The 23,085-nt window shown below is 41.5% G+C and overlaps 2 protein-coding genes across 6 annotated transcripts; both read right to left on the bottom strand.

Annotated features, from left to right (window-relative positions):
• Position 1: 1 nt before the first annotated feature.
• On the bottom strand, positions 2 to 4,658 carry LOC119006512 (B-cell receptor CD22-like). 5 transcript variants are annotated; one of them, XM_037075280.1, is made up of 10 exons: positions 4,557 to 4,658; positions 4,412 to 4,464; positions 3,803 to 4,141; positions 3,374 to 3,598; positions 2,921 to 3,199; positions 1,846 to 2,341; positions 1,279 to 1,309; positions 813 to 959; positions 619 to 722; positions 2 to 461 (listed from the first exon to the last, which is right to left on the bottom strand). In XM_037075280.1, exons 2-10 carry the CDS (start codon positions 4,449 to 4,451, stop codon positions 401 to 403), a joined length of 1,722 nt encoding a protein of 573 aa, XP_036931175.1. In that variant the 5' UTR covers positions 4,452 to 4,464; positions 4,557 to 4,658; the 3' UTR covers positions 2 to 400. The 5 variants fall into 5 exon arrangements, with proteins under 5 accessions (XP_036931175.1, XP_036931179.1, XP_036931177.1 ...); XM_037075284.1 differs by lacking the exon at positions 4,557 to 4,658 and having other exon boundaries at positions 813 to 956; positions 1,846 to 1,924; positions 2,057 to 2,341; positions 4,412 to 4,550; XM_037075282.1 differs by lacking the exon at positions 4,557 to 4,658 and having other exon boundaries at positions 1,846 to 1,924; positions 2,057 to 2,341; positions 4,412 to 4,550.
• A 1,925-nt stretch (positions 4,659 to 6,583) lies between these two features.
• si:dkey-33i11.1 (B-cell receptor CD22) lies at positions 6,584 to 16,964 on the bottom strand. The gene is made up of 19 exons (XM_037074472.1): positions 16,831 to 16,964; positions 16,660 to 16,725; positions 15,250 to 15,348; positions 15,007 to 15,118; positions 14,766 to 14,911; positions 14,525 to 14,645; positions 14,262 to 14,398; positions 13,849 to 13,971; positions 13,437 to 13,583; positions 12,765 to 12,870; positions 12,231 to 12,394; positions 11,666 to 11,815; positions 11,347 to 11,478; positions 10,209 to 10,290; positions 9,983 to 10,031; positions 9,361 to 9,447; positions 9,052 to 9,185; positions 8,196 to 8,322; positions 6,584 to 7,284 (listed from the first exon to the last, which is right to left on the bottom strand). Exons 2-18 carry the CDS (start codon positions 16,706 to 16,708, stop codon positions 8,220 to 8,222), a joined length of 1,941 nt encoding a protein of 646 aa, XP_036930367.1. The 5' UTR covers positions 16,709 to 16,725; positions 16,831 to 16,964; the 3' UTR covers positions 6,584 to 7,284; positions 8,196 to 8,219.
• Between the last annotated feature and the right edge of the window lie 6,121 nt (positions 16,965 to 23,085).

The raw sequence follows: 23,085 nt of genomic DNA on the forward strand, positions 1-23,085 counted from the left end.
ATTGTGTAACAATATCACATTTATTTGTCCTAATAGTAAACTGTACAGAATGCGGTCAAGAATAACATGGTATACAACATATAGGTACAACACAAAGAAAGACTTTTCCCAACAATCCCTGTAGTTTAGCAAAATATCAATACCTAAATTGGTATTGAGTAAGAGAACTGTACAAAACTAAATATGAATACAAAAAGACACAATACTATACATTAACATAATAAATACAAAGAATAAACCAGACTTATGAAAGAAGATTGTTTTAGCACTATTGCACCTGCTGTATGATTCAAAAGTACCTTGAGAGGAACATGCCACATGGCATTCAGCTGACTGAATGACTCATCAAGACTCATCTTGACTGTGATGGGAGTGCACTCAAAGGAGTTAAAGGTTTCCATCACCTGGATTTAGCCACTGTAGCATAGATCACAGACTCGTCATTCTCTCTGGCTTTAGACCTAAGGGGTAAATCACAGTATTTGTTCATTGTACTCGCTGTATTCATGCATTAAGTTGGACCCTGAATATTAGCAGTAACAAAGACTAAAGTTGTGAAGTAAAGTACAGTGACACTATGGTGCTGTGATCAGGTCAACGTCTGGACCGTGAACCTACCCGGAGCCCTGTAGCGCTCTGTCTCCATGATGAGGAGGAGGGGGGTTTCTGGGTTTGATGGTCACTGTTGAGTAGGTAACCTCATCTTCACAGGACACTGGCGCCTGAGGGGAGAAAGAAGGAGTCCTTTTGTTCAACATCTGCGGATGATTAATTGCTCCGAGTGGAGATGTTAAAAATTCATTAGTATGCACCATAATTGCATTGTGAGGAGTAACGTCAGTGGCTGGTGGAGGAGAGGATGGGAACGTGTGGATGTTGACGTAAACACTGTCGGATTGATCTTCAGTGGCTGTTGAGGTCGTGCCTCTCCCACTGAGCCTGGAGTCAGACACAGTCTTCTGGAGGTGAACCAACAAAAGTCAGATTAGGTTTTTTACTTCACAGTTTATTTGTTTATTTATTATTTTTACTATATGAGGCAATTGGGATCTTTGGGCTCACATTGTTGTTTTGACTTTATAACATCATGAGAAGTTTAGGTTTGAAAGAACAATTCCATACATGACAACACCACAGGAAAACCAACGAGTAAGTGATTTACCTTATAAATTATTTCCGGGACTTTATAGGACATAAAAATTCCCCCAAATCTTTATCACGGACACAGAGTTTAATCAGATTCAGGAATAATTAACAACTGACAAAAGATGTACTCACTTTTTTCTCTGCATGGGTTCTCTGTTTTCTCCTACCAAGACAACACAAACCAAAATAAATCATCAGAAAATCTTACACAAGCATTATTGCTCAATCTCTGACATTTTAGAGAAGTTGCTCTGTAATAATGGGAAACACAGCAGCTCATCACTTCTATAAACTGCTGCTCAGAACACTCAGATTTTCATGAACATTTCCCTATGTTAGAGTTGAGCTGTAGAAAATGATAAGTAAAGGGAAATAGAGCCTATAAGCTATCATAACTAAAATTACATCATAACTAAATTAAAACATTTGCAGATATTTAAACAGATGCTAATGATGCAAACATAAAAAACAAGAAACGTGATTTAAAAGTGATCAGCATATTCAATATATTAAATGGCCACAGAATGGAAACTGAGATGACACACTCGTACACACCGTAAAAACACAACCAAAAAGAGTTGCACAGCGTACAGATAAAACACATGCAAATGCAATTTTAAAATGTACATGCTGTAACAGTAAAAAAGACGTCATGAGTCATTCAGTCACACGCATTCTCTCAATCATTCATTGACTCACCAGAGCAAAAGAAGAGCTAACACAAGTGTCACAAAAAGAGAGACTCCAATTCCAGCTGTGATTGGGAGGGACTGGCTGCCTGAGGACAAACAGACTGTGTGATTAGACTGGGAAAATGAGCACTTATGCCACTTTAAATACAAAATGAAGATGATAGATTTAAAGTTCCAGATGAACAAATCATTGTTTTTGACAGTAAAGTGACACCAACCACGCTGTTCCTCCCTCATGGTCAGCAGCACCTCAGTTGAGTTGCTTTCTCCCAGTTGGTTCCTGGCCTGGCAGCTGTAGAGTCCAGTGTGGGACGCCTCCATGGAGGGGATAGACAGCACCTGTCCTGACCCCACCTGAAGCATGGATCTTGAGGAAGCTGTTCTCCTGTACCAGGTGTAGGATTCTGCTGCAGGGTTAGCAGCACCACTGCAGGTCAGATTCACACTGCTGCCCGCAACAACATTCGATGGACCCATTGAGACAGAGATGTTCATTGGCTGGTCTGAAAAAAGTAAAAAAAAAAAAGAAAAAAAAAAAAAAAAGAAAAAGACATTTTATTCCAAAATGGAAGAGGGTCCCACATGGGATTTGAAGGATCACAATAGAGATAAAGGAAATAAGAAGAGCCTTTAAGAAAGAGGAAAATTTTCCTTCTGGCTTTTGTCTTATTTTTGCTTTTATCTAATGAAAATCCAGTTAATTTCAGGCCAAACCTCAGATTAAAAAAACTCCCTGTTTGGTTAAACTGCTCAAAACTAAGGCTGTTATCGATGATGAGGGAGATCATTGTAGAAAATTAAAATTCAGATGGGTAAATTGTACTACAGGTCAGAGGAAAAAAAAATGTAATTTTAAAATGGGGTGAACTGTCCCTTTAAAGAGGTCGACATTATGTGTCGATCATATTCATGTGTTCTGATTAGTATGAACATTTTTTCAGCAATTAGGCATACAGAGTTTCCCATTGTTACATGACCATCTTTTTGACCCCCCTCTTGAACGCAGCATGAGAACCTGCTGACCCATGCCTCTGAACAGTGTGCTTGTGTCCTGTAACAGTGTGACATGTCAACATACTTACACTGGACATCAAGGTGAACCTCAGCAGACTTCATGAGGTCGTTGCCCCTCCTGCTGATATTGTTCCAGGCCTGACAGTAGTACATTCCGCTGTGGCTGGGCTGGACGTCGGAGATGGCGTGACTCTGTCCGGACCTGACAAAGTGTCCGTCTTTATACAGACTGTATCCTCTTTGCGTCACAGGTGGGCTGGCATCACTGCTGCAGGAGAAAGTTATCGAACTTCCTTTGACGATGTCTCCTGATGGATTCATCGACAGTGTGACTTTCTCTGGAGCGTCTGAGTGGGAGAAGATTCAGATGTGATTTGAGCAGAGCTTCTATGCCTGCTTAGGGACCACAACAAGTAATACGTTGGACTAAACCGGGATAAGAACAGATTAAAGTCTTCAGGATACTTCAGACAGGAAAACTGCTTAAGTTGAGCGTTATAATGTGTTATTGATGTCCTTACAGTGAACATTCAGAGCCACGGAGGCAGACCTGACGCTCTCTTGCCCCAGAATGGCACAGTGGTACTGCCCGGCATCCTCTCTTCTGGCCTGGAAGACTGGATTTCGTGCAGGTAAACCATCTTTGAACCAGACTATGTTTACAGGTGTATCACAGCCTGACTCACACGTCAGACTGACATCGGCCCCCTCTGTCACAGTGCCTGGCTGTGCATGAGCGGTCAACCCTGAATCAGACACAGACGCGGAAAATAAGAACATTAATTTAAACAAAATTGTATTATTATTATTATTATTATTATTATTATTATTATTATTGTTGTTGTTGTTATTAGTATTATTATTATTATTATTAGTATTGTCTTTGTCATTATTATTATTATTTCATTATTAATTGTAACTGAGTGATTACATTTTTTCCTGGTTCTTACCTTTTACAGACAAGTGTGAGTATGTTCTACTCATCCATCTGTTGAACGTTGTCTCAAATTCGAAATAGTACTGTCCCTCATCAGTGTGTTGTACATCATTGATCTCCAGACTGCAGTCACTCCAGCGATTGCCTGCATATCTAAAGTGGCCTGGGGATGAAGGGGGGTCTCTCACAGGATACAACCTCCCCACGCCAGACACATATCGGGCTTTATACCAGCCAACTGAAGTGACGAAATGGCCGCTAGGATAATCATACTTGCACTTTAAAACCACTGATGTCCCTTTTAAAGCACACTGACTTTTCAAGGTCACCCCCCAGTCCCCACTCCAGACACCTTTGGACAAAAAAACAAAACAAAAACAAAAAACAAAGTGATGAAAATGTTGTCATACCACTTTACCCCTCAGAAGCATCCAAAATATACTTCAATTAGGCTGTCTGAGATCCACATTAAGATCTTTCCATTTTAGCATTCTTTTGTCTTTTACCTTATAAAGTTGTCATTCCTTACAGTTTCACCAAATTTGACAGAATAATCAGAATTAGAATTTGATAAGCCTAACCTTATTTGCCAAAAACTGATTTAAAGAATGTATTGCCTTACCTGGCATTATGACCAGGATGATAAGAATCCACCTTTCCATGTTTACAATCAACCTGCAACACCATGCCACAGAATACAGCTTAAAATGCAGTCTTCGTTCATTAAAGCCCCGAGGATACTGTGTGTCAAAACAATTTGTACTTACCAACTCAAGCAAGCTGACGTATTGCTTCATAAAATCCCCGGAGAAGATTTTGTGCAGTAAAAAGCAGAAGTGAGAGGATGTCCCCTCCTTGCTTCCACTCATCATGTCGTCACACATCCAGCACTCTGCTGGTTAAGTAAAGTGAGGAATCATCTAGTAATGCGATTTGAATCTGACCCCACAGACACAGACACACACCAGGACACAGACAGGAAGAGTTTCTGGGGCGTGGGGGATCAAGATGAGGACAGTCGACCCACTGATCACACAGTATATTACAACAATTAACACAGTACAGTGTCTGTTCAATGCAGTGTTTTCATCATGCAAAGGAACACTTACTCAAGCTGTAGGTGGAGCTTCACTGCAGAGTTTTCTGACAGTTCACTCTCAGTTTCTCCCACCACGCATTTCAAAATGTCCCTGAGTGTCTGAGGGACATGTTGAAATGTAACAGTAAGATGGACCTCAACCATTTTGTTCCAGCATGCGTCACTGCCAGACAAATAGAGCGATGGTGCAATGAAACACTCAGTACAATTGATAAATGATTTCAACCTGTGTCATCTGAAGTGGTACCAAGGACCTACACAGGAAACCTCACAGACTGAATATCTATAAATGTGCGTAAAATGAATCAATGAATTAATTATTTCACTTAATAAATTATGTATGAATTATAGTTCTCATATTATATACATTATAGAACACTCTACATAAGTACATACATTTAGAGATACTTCAAGACACTTCAATATCTTTATTTGACTTTAAGGTTAGTAATTACTTTTCATATTTAATTCAAAGCAAAATATAAATAACAATTAAATTATAATGGGACACTAAAGATACAAGTTGATGGCTGAGGGGAAAATCACAAGCTTCCCAACCTTCCTCAACTATTTACAGCCTCAACATTAAAGTGATGAACGCACTCACGCAGCAAGCAATAAGATAATAAGATAATATACATTATCCAGGATATGTCATTTTGCCTAATGAATATTTTTATTTGTATAATTTTCAAGACCTCAGTACTTCTCCAACCTCTGGTCCTGGTAATGTGGTATGTCCTTGTCCACTGAGTGGCGTTACTGCGCCATGCAACAGGTGAAGGCCATGCAAATCACTGGTGGGTGACAATAATACAACTGTGTCCACAACAACCAAACCTTTAACATCAGTGACTGTATACTGGTGTGCATGAACCACCATATTAGCTGCGGAGGTTTGCTTTTGACAAGACCAGATGAAGCGTCGCACACAGCACTCCACTTTCTTCTGTCCTCAGCTCCACTCATGTGCCCATCAGCGTCTGATGTGAGGTTACTGACGCTGGAGAACAGAGGAATAATAACTGTGGCTCCAAATGGATGACTGTAACATCATCATGACTATGTCTTATCATAACTTTAAGCACATTCCCCCATCAAATATTTACACTGCAGCTCCACATGAAGGGAGAAAATGTCGCAATAAGAGAACGATACTGATGCAACGAAAACTTTTCTTCCACACCACGTGTCTTTGGCAGGAACATTTTACAAGGAGTGTTTTTGTTGTTTCTGTAATGCAAAAAGTGCAATTTGTAGAGTCATTGTGTGGTTGTTTTTTTTAATCAGCAGGTTTGTAAGCCCCATTTGATGTCATAATAAAATTTCCAAAATTCAGCAGTGATATTTTATTTCCTCACATTTTTGTAAGATCATGTCCGTGGCTCCAGATGGCATCACTGAAAGATGGACACACCGACAATGTAGCATCACCCTCATGTGCTGATCAGTGTGGTCAAAAAATAGTTCACTATCAGTTGTGCATTAGGAAAACAAAGAGAACATTAGTGCATTTCATAGTGAAGTCAGTCACTGTAAATCCCTTTAACTGAAATGAATCAAGCTATTGACGCTAAAATACTGATTTCACTGATTGTATTATGTCATCACAAAGTTTGGAACAATTTTAACAACTGTGAGAGAAAATCAACTTATATTTCTGATCAAAATTCACAGCTGACACACTTTTTCTTCACTCTCATGCACTTATAATAGTACAGTACATTCAATCAAGTTACAGTTTGAGTTTTATTTTTCTTAATGTAACAAACACACAAACCACATCATGTAATTTTGCCTTATTGCTTGCTTGGGTAAACCTGTTAACCATTAAGAAGATCGAGGAATACAGTGAAACTCATATGTGTCAAACACTGCATATTCTTTATAGATGCCAAACAATTCTCGATATGTTTTTCCACTAATATGTAATTTGTATTTGAGAAATGTATGTTTATGTACAAATAATAGTCACCTATCAGTGGTCAGGATACAAATGATGCAGCCAGTCATATTGTGTCATCTACATTAACTTGGTTGGGAATTTACACGTCAGCTACCAACTAAAAAGCAGCAGTAGATAGAGCCTGTACTGTGGGTATGAATGCAAGCAAAACGACAACCAACGTGACGATCAGTGTTACTTATTAATGTTTTGAATTGAAGCAGTTCTGCTTCTTCAGGCAGCACAAGATGCATAGAAAAAGAAAGAGAGAGACATGCAACACAGTTTGGGAGCTGGACTCGCATTCAGGACCAGGACCAGGACCACGTGTCGTCCTCATGGGGAAGAATCCCTAAAGACCCAGAGCAGCGTAAGGCATCAACAGAGTTCACAAGGAGTCGTTTCCCGTCCCACAGTCCTCTCTGGGTGAATGTATGTTGAGCGAGGCAGGCTGGTGCGTTGTTCAGCAGAAAGAATAACAGGAGCACAAACATGAGTGAATTTGAAGAGAACAAAATGCAAATTGTTAGATTACCAAACATCATTTCATTCATCATTAAATGCATGACAAGGAGTTTTTAAAGGTAGGGAAGGGGATTCTGGATAAAGGTCGGTTTAGGGTCAGAAATTCGTGTAGAATACAGATATTCTGCTTTTCTCACCATTAATTTGCATTGAAACTATCCCGATTCAACACTGATGCTTCCCTACGACCCTCAGTAAGAAGGCTGGCAGTTTCTGCATAATGTTAAAGTTATTGCCTGTTGTGCCTGTCATTGAGTCAGTACCCGATTTACATGGGTTTGGGTAAGTCATGAGATTAAAACTATTTTACATGGCAGAATGCTGAGGATGAACTGAGGGTTCTCACAGTCTGAGCAAAGAAGCTGCTCTGTAGTCTGGTGAATTGGTACAACACCAAAACAGATATGATTTTGTATCAGGATCATCATATTACAGTGATTGATATTACAACAACATAACCACTACCTTATGGCTATGCATCCTTCAAATGGCTGAGTTTAAGAAATAGTTTATTTCATTCCTCCCGGAAAATCATTTAAAATGTTGATGACTCATCCAGCACATGGGGGCGTATAGTGATTATTTGTCCAAAGACGTACATACCGGCTGCTGCCTGTTTTTACAGAACACATGTAGCTATGCTGAAGCAAATAGCGTTTGATTAGCTGTTTCAGCAACACACACCAACCAGATCCAGACCTTTATGAAGGGAGTGGTGCCGCTCATACCACTTTTGTCCACAGGGGTCGCCACAATCAACCAAAAATTTGAATTTCTCGTCACAGTTTCAAGATTTGAGTTTGTGACTGACAACACTGAGAGAGTAAAGAGTCAAACCTGATCCGCCCTTTCCCCTCCCGGTCAGTGGCGAGGCTGCTGCAGTAACGTGTAAACAACTTTGGGGGAATCCTTCGGCTTTCTGTCCCCGCCCAGTGGCAGACTGTGGACCTGCACCTGCTCCGCACTGAGCCAGCGTCAACAACAAACAGAAACCATGTGAGTTCATCTGGACATCTGACTCAGATCAGAAACCACTGAAATGTTTTTAAAGACCAAAACCGGGATGAGAAATTTATTGTCTTCTCATAAACCGTGGAAGGTGTTGGATATCACAGAAGACAGAGGAGTGTAAAGTGTAGAGAGGGTGATGACAGGAAGATAAAGAAGAAAGCAAGAGAGCCAGTGCAGTTGTAAAATAAAATCCGTGGCACACAGGACATGAAACAGTAGACTGCTGCTGTGGTCAACAGCTCTGTAGGGGAGACAGATGGGGAAGATGGGAGACAGAAAATGACAGAATGCGAGGAAGAATTGGAGTAAGACGGAGAGACAGATGAAGTTCAACACACGGTATGCAATTTCTGCCACTAGGGGTCTTTCGATCAAAACAAAAGAGATAAGTAGTGTGGGATGATGGGAGTTGTTGTCTTTGGGCGTATCACCGCTACCTGTGACAATCTGACTGGTAGAAGTGTTCATGGATAATGTTTTTAGCTTTAATTCATGTTATGTTCAGTCTCATTTGCCAAATCCTTTCATCACACTTTGACATGTTTAAGCGACACGCGACCTAATGCAACGTATCTTTACATCGAACAAATGTACAGATTTCTGTGGGTTTGGACTTTGAGGGAAATGTCTGGTGCAAATGTAACGTACAATATCGCGTGACAGAGATAAAGTCAGATGGTACCTGGATAATTTGGAGTAGTGGACGGAGATGTAGTTGGGCGCAGGGCTGCGACTTTCAACCTCTGTGATTGGTGGAGCATCCTTCAGAGGAACGATGGCCGGATGGGAGCTGTCACTCAAGTCCTCTGGCTCCTCCTACACACACACACACACACACACACACACACACACACACACACACACACACACACACACACACACACACATACAAGCAGAGGAACATCAGACTTTCAGTTAATTTGCAATATATTGTCATTCATTTCCAAGGTTATATCAGACTCTCAAATGGTGTCCTTGGTGAGTTGTGTACCGGTATGTCGGACATCTTGCCCTTTCTCACTGGAAAGGTCTGCTGGGCTGACTCATAGAACATGGTGTCAGCTGTCACTGATGGGCGCTGGTGTCACACACACACACACACAGACACACACAGACACGAAAAGAGAAAGAGTAAAACTGAGGGTCATTTTTAATTAACAGAAATTGGTGGCAAAGCACATCATCTAAAAACTACCCTGAATTTAAAGGTGCACCATGCAGTTTTGGGGACCTAAACAATTAAAAAAAAAAAAAAAAAAAAACTCTCTTTGTTTTCATGACTGAATAATCTGAATAAACAAAGTGAAGGTGAAAGTAACAAAGCTCAGCAGATTCACACTGCTTTCCTGAATGCTTAGGTGACCCTGCCACCTTTTCTAGCTTCAGACAGTGTTCTGGGGACCTTATTTTCATATAAGATCAGCTCGTTTATTCAGTTATGGAAAAAAATAAGTATTCCTGTTTGGGTTTGAGTTTGAATCTCTCCACCAAAACTACATAGTGCCCCTTTAATGTGGGTTGTTGCGTCATTAAAAGCATGATTTCGAACTGGCCACTAATACAAGAAAAACTGAGGATGTTGAGTCATTCAAGACAAATTAAAAGTACTGTACCTTATTTGCCACTTCCCCTGACTCCATGTCTACTCTGTGCATGTTCTTACTGTGAGGACACAGGGACAGTTCTATCAAACCATCACCAAGTGACAACAAAAATAATGAAAATAAACCTTAAAACCAGCTTTATGATGCTCAACTCTGATGCTGAACTCTAACATAAGCTACAATAGACACAACAATGATGTTATTTCCCTCTTAGCAGTAAGTGACAGTGTGTCACCTGATCATGATGGCCACCGTGAGAGTGATGAGTCCAGCAGACACGCCTACTGCTGACGCCAAGGCGATGACCTTAAGGCGACCTGCCAATAGGAGGACAATAAAGATCATCGGCATGACAAGGAAGAGGAAGAAAGGAGCGCTAATAAGGGTTAACATGAGATGAATAAAAATAGAAGTAGAGCAAACTAAAAAAAAAACAAAAAAAAACAGAACAACAGACAAAAATAGAAAGAGAGAAAGTGAGGAATGGGGAAAGTGCCGTGCATCATCTCTCAGGCGTCTAGACCTCGAGACTTGTGTTTCCAGTTCTGATTTCCAAACCTAACTCCACTTCTTCAGCTGTCTAGACTCAAATAGTAGTTTTCCACAACACCTCATCACCCCGTCCTCTCCCCTCATAGCGAGAGGGCTTTACATGACTCACCATGACTCATAGAAAAAACAATCAGAAACCATGAAGCTATACAAAACGAAGACCAGAGCCCGGACCTCATGCTGCGATAGTGACAGGGGAGGTTTCATCACTCATCAGTTCAAAACTTATCCAAACATCCCCTCGTGCTTTAATCTCAGGGAGACATTTTTTATGGTCCACTGTCCGAGATAATAGGAAACATAGATTTGTTACGGGCCAGGGGTGTTTTATTAAACTTATCAGTGACACCTCATCTCTTCCATTGCACCTTTCAAAGTGACACAAGCAGCGCAGTGATTCAGATACAAGAAGTCGCAGCCCTCTACAGTGAGCACAGGGGAGTGTCGTGGAACAGCTGTAAGCAGAGATGAACCACTGCTGAGGTCGTCAGACTGTGACTCTGACACCCTCACAACTCGTGAAAATCACCACATCAAAAATTCCACTGAGACATTTATTTGTCTCAAAGGTTGTTATAATGTTCAACAGCAGAGAGCCTGAAGCCTCCTTATTCTTCTCGCAGGGGTAAAAACGTGAACTATTAACAAAATCCATCCTATTTCCATAGAATTAGTTTCCAGTCCAGATTTTTTAAGTAATTCAGCAACTTCGTGAATTTGTAAATGTAACAAAGACCTTCAAGTAATAAAGTCAATAGGTTTGCCAGGGGTAAGACAGGCAGTGTGAAAGATAAGGTGTCCATGCATGAATCATTGTGTACCTCTGACTCGGACAGTGAGGACAGGAGAGCTGTGGGCTCCGATTCGATTCCTGGCCTCACAGTAGTACTGACCGCTCTCTCCGGGGCCGACCTCTGAGAAGGTGAAGACGGGGCCGGACTTGGTGCCCCACGCTGCACAGAAAGGGGAAAAGATCCACTTAGTGTTTCAGAGAGTGTTGGAGGATACGAACCAACAGGCACACAGAGAATGGCACCTTACTTTACTGACTGCAGACATTAACCACAGGTAGGGAGTGTTAGGCATTGATGATTTTTGTAATGTTAATCTTGAGCGGAACCACATTTTTACGATGCTAACATTGTACAGAGCCCCCGTCCAGGGTCAAGCGGTGCCACGTGAAGTTATCCACCGCTGGGTTGGCCTGACTGCTGCAGGTCAAGGTCAAAGGTCGGCCGGCTTCCACCACGCTGGAGGGACGAGCCAGAACCGAGGTGTTCTTAGGAGGGTCTGAAGAGAGAGGGAGAGGAAGATAGAAACAAGGTTAGGGAAGGAACCCCACAATTAGATATTAATTACAACGTACGTATGTGTTAGATTCATATTTAAAATAGGGAAAACTTTGATTATTTGTGGAAGACCATATCTCCATGATAGAGACAGGGCAAAGAGAAGAACAAGTGGAGACTGAGAAGAGGTGGCTGGAAAGACAGATAGGAGGAGAAGGAGAGAAACTTTAGAGGTATTGATGAGGAGAGGAGAGGAGAGGAGAGGAGAGGAGAGGAGAGGAGAGGAGAGGAGAGGACTGTCATAGGCCAGCATTTACTGCATAAATAAATAAATAAATGAATAAATAAATAAATTTAAAAAATCCACGCTCAGAAGAACATGTCATGCACACACAAACAACACACCCACTACTTACAAAGTACAGTGAGCGTAGCAACCGGGGAGGTTTGGTATCCTAACCGGCTCGATGCTGTACAGTAGTACTGACCAGCGTGGTGAGCGCGCGCCGCGGGGAACGTCAGGTTCTGGAACGTTCCTTTAGCCAACACTTGGTCCCCAAGGATACGATACCAAGCATACCTGCAGGAGTGACGATGATGATGATGAAAATGATTGTGGGACTGGGCAGTTTGAGATACCATATTCTCTGGTCCTTAATAATTGGATTTCTGGATTTTCTAAAGCTAAATATTCACCATTATTACAAAGTGTTTTTTTTTAATTGTGTATTGCCCAGTCCTTTTTTGTAACACCCTGAAGCACAGTGAAAGTCGGAATGAAATGTCAATGACAAATGCAGTGATGAAAACGGAGACAAAATCACCTGTGAGGAGCGTGATGTGAAGGAACAGCATCATATATTATAGTCTCAGTAAAGCATCAGCATCATTTAATACTTGTTAAAAAGCTGCTAATGTTGATAACCCTGGAGGACACGTATTCCTCGTACCTGTTGGCAGGAGGGTTGGCTTGGCTGACACAGCTCAGGTTCACAGAGGAGCCTTCTCTGATGTCACCTGGAGGACTCACCAGCACGCGAGTGTTCTTTGGAGAGTCTGAACACAAACACAGAGAGAGAAGAACGGGAGCATCATTCCTACAGTGTTCATGTTTTTATTTTAAAAAGCAAAATCAATTCCTAAAACAGCTTTAATGGAGGCAGCACTGGTGCCTGTGGACATGTGGACATATACTGTAGATACAACCTGCAGATCTTTTCGTTTAGGGTATGAAGGAAAGCAAACCAGAGTCAGGAAACAAAAACAGTTAATCATGAAAATCAAAATGGTTGCAGAATGATTTTCTGTCGACTAACTAATCGTCTAAATGATAAGTCTCTACAGCTTTCCTGCTGTTTAAGGCATTCTTTGAAACAAAAGTGAAGTTTCAAAATTAAAAATGTATCACTTCCTCCTGAATCCACATGATAGTCTACTGTCATTATGACCAAAGTTTCACATAAAGTTGCTGCCTAATCAGTTTAACCAGACTAACCTTTGACAGATTTTCACAACAGGACTGAAGAAGTGAAACGGGTTTACAAAGGGTTATTGTACTCAATATTACATCTGACTTAAGCATGCAAGTTATTTTTATTTTGCCTGATATCCTGAAAACTTACAAGTGACATTGAGTAGAAGGGGTTTGGAGCGGTCTGTCCCCAGTGAGTTACGAGCTACACAGAAGTACTCTCCTCTGTCTGTGTATCTAAGGTGGGACAGGTGGAGCTGAGGCCTGAAACTGTCAGGGATGCTGCCACTGTCCATGTCTGGAGAGCAAACACACACACACACACACACACACACACACACACACACACACACACACACACACACACACACACACACACACAAATTCACATTAAGTGTCCAAATAAAACAAGATTTTACTTTGCATCAACAACTTACTAAAGGAACTTAACTAAACAACCTTATGATAACACAACTGTGATTTGCATCACAATATAGTTTGCACATATCTTTGACACAGTGTACTCAGAGCATCGTGTCATCATGCCATATGCTGGTCTTTACCTTTGAACCATGCAAAGCTCTCTACAGGCGGAGCTGCGTCACTAATGCAGGTCAGAGTGACCGACCCTCCCTCTGTCACCTCCCCTGCTGGGAACACTGATATGGACGTGGAGTGAGGAGTGTCTGGACAGGAGAGAAAATGATAGCTTTGAGGAAGAAATTGGTACAATGGGAACAGAAAAAAGTGGAGGGAGATGAAATATTGAAAAATGTAAATGAGAACTATTTCAAAACCTTTTTCAATATTTTAACAAAAAAATATTCTTCTACATGAAAATCTCTGTTTGTATCAATTCAAAGTTTAAGCAACTAATTTAAGACATCATCATATTTGTATCAAACTAGTTACGGATGCACAACCTGAAGGCAAAGATCTCCTGCTTTCCTCAACTCGATTGGTTGATTGTACTCACGTCCCAGAGCCAGGGAGAGGGATGGTGACTGGACATTCTGTGGAGGGATTGGTCGACAGGTGTACGCTCCAGCATGCTGCTGGTCAAAGCGGTTGATGATCATCCACTGCTCATAGGAGCCGAGGTTCAGTCCATTCCTGTGTGCAGAGTAACATATCTCTACGGTCTAAGAGATGGCATACCTTTTGAAAATAAATCACAATATATGCTCTGAACTGCCCTCTGTGAGAACGATAGTACAGCCACATGTACAGTAAACGCACCTGTACAGTGCAAGGCTCCGTCCTGGAGCAGCACATCCTCTGGCCTGACAACCTACAAACACAGTCTCCCCAAAGCCAAACATGTTGGCGGGTCTTGCTGGGTGCACCTGCACCTGGAGGTCTGAACACACAAAACATTCGCACACACACAGAGAGACAGGCTGCATGAATCTGCTGCAGAAGTCAACACACGTTTGTCATATCTGAGATGCTACAGCAGTATTACTTTGTGTGAACCTACCTGTTACATCAAGTTTGATGGTGTTCGGGGAGGTCCACCTGCCCAGCGGTTGGTCCGTCTCAAACCTGAAGTGGTACTCGCCTGCATCACTCAGCTTCACAACCCGAATCTGGACCGAGCAGCTGGAATAGCTGCCTCCGATGTAGCTGGAGCAATTCAGCAACAAGTAACAATTCATTTCTCAGACATATCAGCACAGTATGCCACATTCAAAAAAACATCACTGCGTGTTTTCTCCCACCGTGTGCGTCCACGGTATGACAGGCTGATCTCGTTGGGGTCAGTGTGGTGAGTGAACTCCCTTCGGCCGTCTGCAGACACACGGAACCACATGACCCGCTTCACAGTGTGACCTGTGAACCACAGCAACAACTCCGACCTTAACTGATCTAAACTTGGTCACACGCAAATCCATTTTCTAGCAATATTATTGATTTTTAAATTACAGGAATGAAATGAAGGTCTTTGCATTGCTTTAATATACCTGATGGGTAGTCATAACGGCAGGGCAGAGTGACAGTTGTTCCCGCCCACACACAGATCTCCCTCCTAGAAAATGACACACTCCACCTGCTCTGGATCCCTGCAGCACAATTTAAACAAATCAACACCAAGCAAAATAATGCAACAAGTTCATTCACAGTTGCAAAGATAAAGCAAAACAAACAACTATTTAAACTTCCCACACCGCCTCCTGGCATTTGCATGTGGCATCACTTTTAGCCCTGCTGTTGCAAAGACAGCGTTAGCAACCTGGCTACCGCTAATGTCCTGACTACTGTCTGAGGCGAAAAACAACCGTAAGAATCACAATTTTACATGAATGCTCAGTGGCAGAGTAAAATACATGGTTGTATTAATAAGTTGGTAATTGTTGGAAAAACAATGCCTCTTCCTGTTTTGGTTGCACAATGGCAGCGTCTGCGCATCCTTTGTATTCGTCCTTCATTTTTTGGGGAAAAGTTGATCCCAGTGGCAGACTGCATGGCAAAGTCAAAGTGAGGTTTACAGGAAACCAAACTACACACAGATGGTGTCATTTGATTACAGCCATTACAATGTGCAACCAGTATTTACTCCATAATGATAACTGAAAAAAAGCTTGAATTTTGCCAATTTAAAAAAAGAAGGTAATTAAAACACACACATAAGACACACACATCATGAAACCATCCAACCACCAAAACTATCTCTACACCCTGTCACTCACTCTGTCTTTTTACACCATTTGTTCTTGTATTTTTCTTTTTTTTTTTTTTAATCAATAACCAGTTCAGCATTAGAAACAAATAAGCATCTATTGCTGCTGACTGCCACACCCACATATTCCCTGCCTTATAAAACAGGCTACCAAAGGTTGAGGGAATACGCACTTAAAGGCTGAGGCAGTTGTAAATTTCAACCGACCACAAGTCAAAGTTTTCCTCCAATGTGGCTCCTCAGAGAAAAACTTGTTAAACCACAGCTCTGATCAGCTCACAGAGTGACACAGAGAACTGAGGCAGGGAGAATGAGCCCTGATGTGCAGCCGTGGTGTCGTCCTGCGCTGCTAACTGCCTGCCTGGCTGACTACCTTGCACAAAAGGCAATCAATACTTATAAATAACTTGAGCGTAAAGGCAAGGGCACCTGGCTGCAAGACCTTACTGTATGTTCATAATGGATCCAATAAGTCTGCCATCCACTAATTTCACTGTTTTTTTGCAGTATGATTGACACATTTATGATACATCTGAAATACATTCATGATATCTGACCATTAAGGAGCATGCCAGTTCACCACATCCTCTAATAAATTATACGAATATCCTCAATAAAACCTTGGTTTGGAAGTTTTACACCTCATGATTAAAAAAGCTATAATTTCTGATGTACTTTCGTGTTTGTCACTTACCTGGTAAAGCTGTAAGGATGGTGCCCAGAACTAACGCACCTGCCAACATCTCCGCTGACACGAGCTCTATAATGTCACCGGAGGAGGAGAAAAAGCACAGCGACAAAGAGGTGGAGAAAACATTCAGGACAGGATCAACAACGTCCAGCTGAATAAATGTGAAGCACTCACCCTTTAAAATATCTTCATTCAGCTCAGTCAGTCAGACAGAACAGGGTTAGAGGGACGTGCGCGACCCAAACAGTGACGGAGGAGATTTTTCTGAGCGGTGAGGGTTGCGGGGTGATCGGAATCGGGCGGTAGGAGACGGGAGGAGGGGTGGAAGGGGCAGAAGGAGGAGGATGAGGAAGAGGAAGAGGAAGCATATGTGCTTTTTTTAAAAAGTAACTTCTGCTGCCTTCTTATATTCCACCTTTTAAACTCTTAACTGTTTCTGTTTTCACTTGTTCCACCTCTCCCTGTGAAACTGTCTTTAAGGTCAATGATGTGATGTGTCTGGTTTCTCCACTTCATTGCTGTGTAAATGTGACAGCCTTGTGATCGTGTCACATTCACACGCTGCTCTTTTCCATCTCAGGGTCATTAACCTGCAGTTCAGTTAAATACATCATCAACCAATCTTACATTACAGCAAACCACTCAGTGCTGCTTTGTCTTAAGGAAGCATTAAAGGTGCACTACGTAGTTTTGAAAAAAAAAATAGATCAGATTATTTACTTTGTTTGTTTATTCAGTTATGAATAACAATATATTATGATAATACTTTTTCTCATCAGTGATTACTTTTATGATTTTCTGACAAATTTCTAGACCAAAACTTGATAGTGCACCTTTAATCAGGGGTGACATGGTTGCCTACCAGTTATTGTGCCAACCAATACATCATCTCTTTCCTGTCCTCTCTGTAATAGAAGGGATAACTTGGCCCCATGATAATAATAACAACAACCAGTGATTCAACAGCTGTTGGTTCTTGATTGTTTTTTAGAGCAGAAGTATTAAAAAAGTAGTGCTTAAGATTACAGCCCACATTTAACAGGAAAGAACTCTGGAGTTACGGTGTAATCTTTTGTATTCACGCTGTGCCGTGGAATAACCATTTGGTATAATTTATACTGTAGTTATTTATAACTACCGGGTATCTATTCTATTACTACGGGGACATTAATCTGAAATTGTGGGTGGCAGCAGTACAGCTCCTCACAGTGGGAGCTCGCCCTGTCCTCTGTTCATCTCAGAGAATGGAAACACATATAGCACAAGACAAAACACATGTATGTATGTTTATATAATCTTCTGACACAAACTGACACAAACTGTTCCATGTTTTGAGGCAAGTAAAATAAAAACACACTGTTCTCATATTGTTCTCTGTGGTTACACAGTAAGAGCAAGTAAGTCCCTCCTTGTTACATATAGTTATACTGTAACTACAGGGTATGCAGGCAGTAATCTAGAGCAATGTTGCCAAAGTTATTCAAGAATGTGGTCATTTATGTAATAGTCCTTTTGTACTCAGTGCCAGTGCAACACTTCACAATAAGTTTCACAAAAAGTCATGCAGTTATTGAATAATTTCTTATTTCCTACAGTACTTCATGATTATGCAACAGGCTATTCAGTGATGCAGAAGTCAGCACTCCATCTTCCCTAAAATGTCTAGATAATGGATTAGGTTCAAGAGTTACTACAGTATACACTGACTACATATTCATCCGAAATGTTTGGATTATTGCACTGTAAACCCTGTATTTATAGAATACCCAAGTACTCGAGTTCAAAACAGATTTTTTTCCATAGGTAATATAGAATAATGAGTTAATATAGCACATTTTTGTCAAAACAGTGGTCCTTTTTTTCTTTTTTACCAAATGCACTGAAAAACAACTATTTTCAGCTGGACCTTCTTCCATTATAAACATGTGTTTTTAAAGACAATTATAAAATGGCATGCTATGTGCCTATATATTATAGAAACATTATTGGCTGATGTTCTGTTGTTTATAGCATCAACACGAATTCAAAAAGTTAGCTACTAGCAATGCAAAGGCTCAGTCCTGGTTTCCTCGAGCAGCAAAGAGTGAATGTGAAGCACCCAAACAACTCAGATGACCCAGCAGAGCACTGAACCACTCTCGGCAGTCAGCACCCAGTGAGTACAGGAACGACCCCGTCAGCAGTGACTGGAAGCTTGTTTATGTTACTCACTCTGATGCCATATCTATCTTTCTAGGCTTTGCATCAACCTCCCCACGAGAAGCGACGATGTGGACGACTGAGGCTCCACATTAGTGATGACAGAGAAGATCCGGACCAGATGAGTGGGACTGGTGAATGCAGGGCCAGCTGGTCAACTTTCTTTGAGTGGGCTAAGTAAGTCATCCTCATATTTATTATAGGAATATTCTCTGACATTGTTCTGTTGTTAATGATATTCAGACAAATTCGTCAATATACCCACCAACAATGTAAAGGTCGTCTAGGCTTGTCCGACAAGTATTCATGACTCATTTTTTCTGTTTCACAGGGCAGGACGACTGCGTGTGTTTATGGCGTTCAGCCCCCTTCCTGCTTCCGGGCACCTGAACACTGTGTGAAGGCCCAGAGAATGCATTGCAACACTCCTGCCCCTATCTCACAACCGCCTACACCACCTTCTTCACCCACCACCCGTGGTGATGAGGAGCGCCCCGACTTGACCAGCACAGAGGACACTGTTGTTACCATCTGCTCCTCCTGTGCTGGTGAGTTCAGGACACTACTCACACAACTACACACGGTAAGCCGTCACCACGTCTTTGCCTCTTTGTATACTGTATATACAGTATGTATACATTTATCCCCTGATTTTTCTGATTTAATAACAATGACATACAGAATTCAAGCTGGGACAATGTCTGAGAGCCCTGATTTCAAGGCCACAGCTGACACACTACTATGTCTGTGCAGGTAGAGGATATGGCTGCACTTGAAAAACAGAGAAGTAGTAGATCTTTGGGTACAGTTGAGTATGTAATAAAAAAGTTTCTTTTTCAGAATATTGTATATTGAGTATATGTAGAAAAGTTAAAATTCAATATTAAAAAGGATGTAAGACACCAGTCAGTGCTGTCAAAGGTTGAGTGACACGCTTCACATCAGTCAAGTTTGATAGCAGTGTGACACCTACCACATTAACCATCATTATATGATCCATTGCTCTTTTACTAAATATTAATTATGATCAGCAAACAGAATATTCAATGGTCAGTTCCGTTGCACAGTAAAAGGAAGTTGGCCTTCACTCTAACCTGACATTTCACAATGTTGTTACAAACTTTGACCGTCATGATTGACTGATTGTTAAAAAGTCAGAAGTATGGTTAATTTGTAAAATGCATTCAGGCTGGTTGGCATACATTAACACACATAAGTCAAGCAGACATCTACTCGGCAGCCCAGATGTCCTCTCATCCACTGCTCTAATTGAGAATTGTTGGCACAGAAAACTACCCACAACCAGACGTGGGGAGGTTCGAGACCTCTCAGTCAACTGTGTCCACTTAGCCTGATGAGTCTAAATGACTTTAACATCCTACCCTGCCACAACTTGGCCAATAGATGTCAGTTTAGCGTCACAACTTGGCCAATTGGCTACTTACCCCAGCTTTGACCTGGGAGTAATGATGATGTACAGTTTAACATTTCAGTCAATCTCTATTCAAAGACATCCAAGTCACAGAATGAAGGGGAAGTTAAGATGGTATCTTGATCTACATCTGGAAACACGTGCTGACGTTTTACTTATTAGCTGTCAAATATGATGAAGGGGGGTTGGCGGAGGGCGCTTGGGGGGGGGGGCAAATATAAGGCAACATAAGAGATCAGTGCTGATGTGGAAACATGGATGTATATCCGATTTTTAGCCTCCTGGATTATCATCAGCAGGCCTCCTCTTTGTTGGTCTTCACATAAATACATTTTAGTGACATTAATGAGCATGAGGTTAATAGGGAAGACTCAATATGCAGATATTAAAACAGTTCTGTTTTCTTTAAAATATTTTTTTGGCTGGTTTTGCATATGTTAGGTCATTGGTTCTCAATCTGGTTGCCTGAATGTTTTGGAAAAAAGGGAAAAAAACATACACTACATATTGCCTGAACCAATGATACAATTTGCTGTAAAATTGATGTTATTGAATGTGTTTGTGAAGGTTAATGTGTGCGTGCACAAAAGTTCTGATTGGACACATTTTGGCACTGTCAGGATGTCCCACAAGTGGGTGGGTAGCATGTCTTGAAAACCAACCTGATTTTTCTGGGAGGGTCAAAACACGAAAAGTTTGAGATCCACTGTGTTAGATCAGTGTCGAGTAGGCAGGGAACATGGGGAAGGAAAGGTGTATGACAGGCAACATAGATCCTTGTCAAGTGAGGAAGCCACAACACATACCCAAACAACTGAATGATTGTCAGCATCTCCCAAAAACGACATACAGTATATCAGATCTCATGATCCCCACAGTGTGACAGCAACAACTGAACCGGACCTTCATTGTACGGTCACAGTTTGGTTAGGTAAAGGAAAACACTGTGGTTTGGATTAAAATCACTACGTTACATCTGTAACTTCCCATACAAATGTAACTATGTTACCTATGTAACTCACATTATGTTGTGTGTGTGACTCAAGTTCACTGTATTGGTAGAAGTCACCTTAAACTTGTGGTTTCATACAAGAGATGAACAGCAGTCCTGTCCTTGTTTAACCCGACCCTCCAACCCCGGCCTCCTCCCTATGCAGACATTTCACTATACTAATTCTCCGCATTTCATAAAGGATACTGCCTTATAGCAAAAGTCAATTAGGTCAAAATGGTCCTTAATAAGTATCTGAAACTGTGGATGTCGCAGTTTTGTAGCAACATAGTGTCACAATCATGACTCTGCACCATGTTTTTTTTTTTGTTGAGAGAATTGAATATTAAGGCCCCCACACATCGTCCAGACTCAAACCAACAGCCAACTGCCTTAATCCGACCACCCTGCTGCCTCTTGTCTGACCCGTTTGGCAGAAAAGTTGCATTGAAACATACTTCCTCGACGGCTGCCAATTACACAGTAGCGTGTACGTTCTGTGCTTGTGCGAGACTGAGTGGCGCTAGTCTCATGCCAGTGATGCAAAACAGGAAAACAGGAAATGAAGGAACGGAGTGCATAGAAAAACAGAGCGCACACCATGAAGCTGTGCACGCAGAATTCCGCCCCTCCCACACACCGCGCTGATTCACAAGCACACCACCAATCAGAGTATCCAACATTCTCAGACTTCGCAAGTTGAATCGGAGCAGACGCTGTCCACGCGGTCCCAAAAGCTTCCAACGCAGCCGAACACACCGAACGGATTTGATCCTGAACTCGTCCGAGTCTCCCCAAATGCTTCAGATGGCCAACGGTTGGCCTGGTATGTTTCAGCCTTTACATTTACGGACCACTCTACATCCAACTTAACTGATTTAAGTGTTATTACTTATTAAATTAAGTGCTAAATAGCTCTGTATTCAAACAATTATCACTGTGATAGTGTCTTTAGTTAGTAACATATAGTTTCCTCCCCTCCTCTGATGCAGTGAGTAAGGTCTTGTATCCCTGTTCACGTTAGCCAACCAGGACAGAGAACTCCATGAATGGGTGTTCCTATCTGCTGGTGAAGCGGGGATAGAGCTGGACCCACCGGTTCTGGTACTGTAACAACACCAGCAACAGCAGAAGAGGAAAGCTACCTATTCCAGCGCACCTCGTGACGGCCTGTACTACCCAGCAGGTCAAGTGATGAGAAACGCATGAAGAAAAGGAAAAAGGCAATGAGCGCTGCCTCGAAAAGAAAAAAGTGAGTGTGGTGACGTGAAGAGGGAGGACGGGATCGCTAACTGCAAAACGAACAGGAAGTCAGCTAAAATGATGACAATGCTTAAATCAGCTTTAAGATTAGGAAACAAATTTCAGTCTGTGAAACATTAAATATAGTCAATGAGGTTCACTTTGGTCAGAGTTCAGGAAAGATTGTCATTTCTGTTTTCTGTAATAAAAATCAGTTCATGAAATACTGATGAAATATAGCCTTCATGGAAACACATTTTTAATCTTTAACTTTCCATCTTTATTAGTCCTACAAATTAATGTCATCACTATTTTGCTGACTGCTGATACTAGTTGTACAGTATGTGGTATGAGCCTTAACCATTAGGCTATCAGAGAAACATAATTTTGATCGAGAAGTCTGCACTATGTTTAGTGTGAAATCTGAACTTGACTTGAAACATTGACCCTAATAAGAAACAGAAACGCTCTGGTTGTGAAATTTACCTTCAAAATATAATCCAAATCCTCAGGATATGAGGTTAAATGAACAATATATTCCAGTTCACAGATTGCTAGGTTGGAT

The sequence above is a fragment of the Acanthopagrus latus genome, chromosome 17 (assembly GCF_904848185.1).
Source record: "Acanthopagrus latus isolate v.2019 chromosome 17, fAcaLat1.1, whole genome shotgun sequence".
NCBI classification, from domain to species: Eukaryota; Metazoa; Chordata; class Actinopteri; order Spariformes; family Sparidae; genus Acanthopagrus; species Acanthopagrus latus.

Coding starts and splice junctions, on each gene's coding strand:
- LOC119006512 (XM_037075280.1), bottom strand. CDS start 4,451: ATGGAAAGGTGGATTCTTATCATCCTGGTCATAATGCCAG. Junction 1,310..1,845: donor TTAGCTCTTCTTTTGCTCTG/GTGAGTCAATGA, acceptor TTGTCTTGGTAG/GAGAAAACAGAGAACCCATG. Junction 723..812: donor CTCCTCACAATGCAATTATG/GTGCATACTAAT, acceptor TTCTCCCCTCAG/GCGCCAGTGTCCTGTGAAGA.
- si:dkey-33i11.1 (XM_037074472.1), bottom strand. CDS start 16,708: ATGTTGGCAGGTGCGTTAGTTCTGGGCACCATCCTTACAGCTTTACCA. Junction 14,646..14,765: donor CATCAAACTTGATGTAACAG/GTAGGTTCACAC, acceptor TTGTGTGTTCAG/ACCTCCAGGTGCAGGTGCAC. Junction 11,479..11,665: donor GGACGGGGGCTCTGTACAAT/GTTAGCATCGTA, acceptor CTTTCTGTGCAG/CGTGGGGCACCAAGTCCGGC.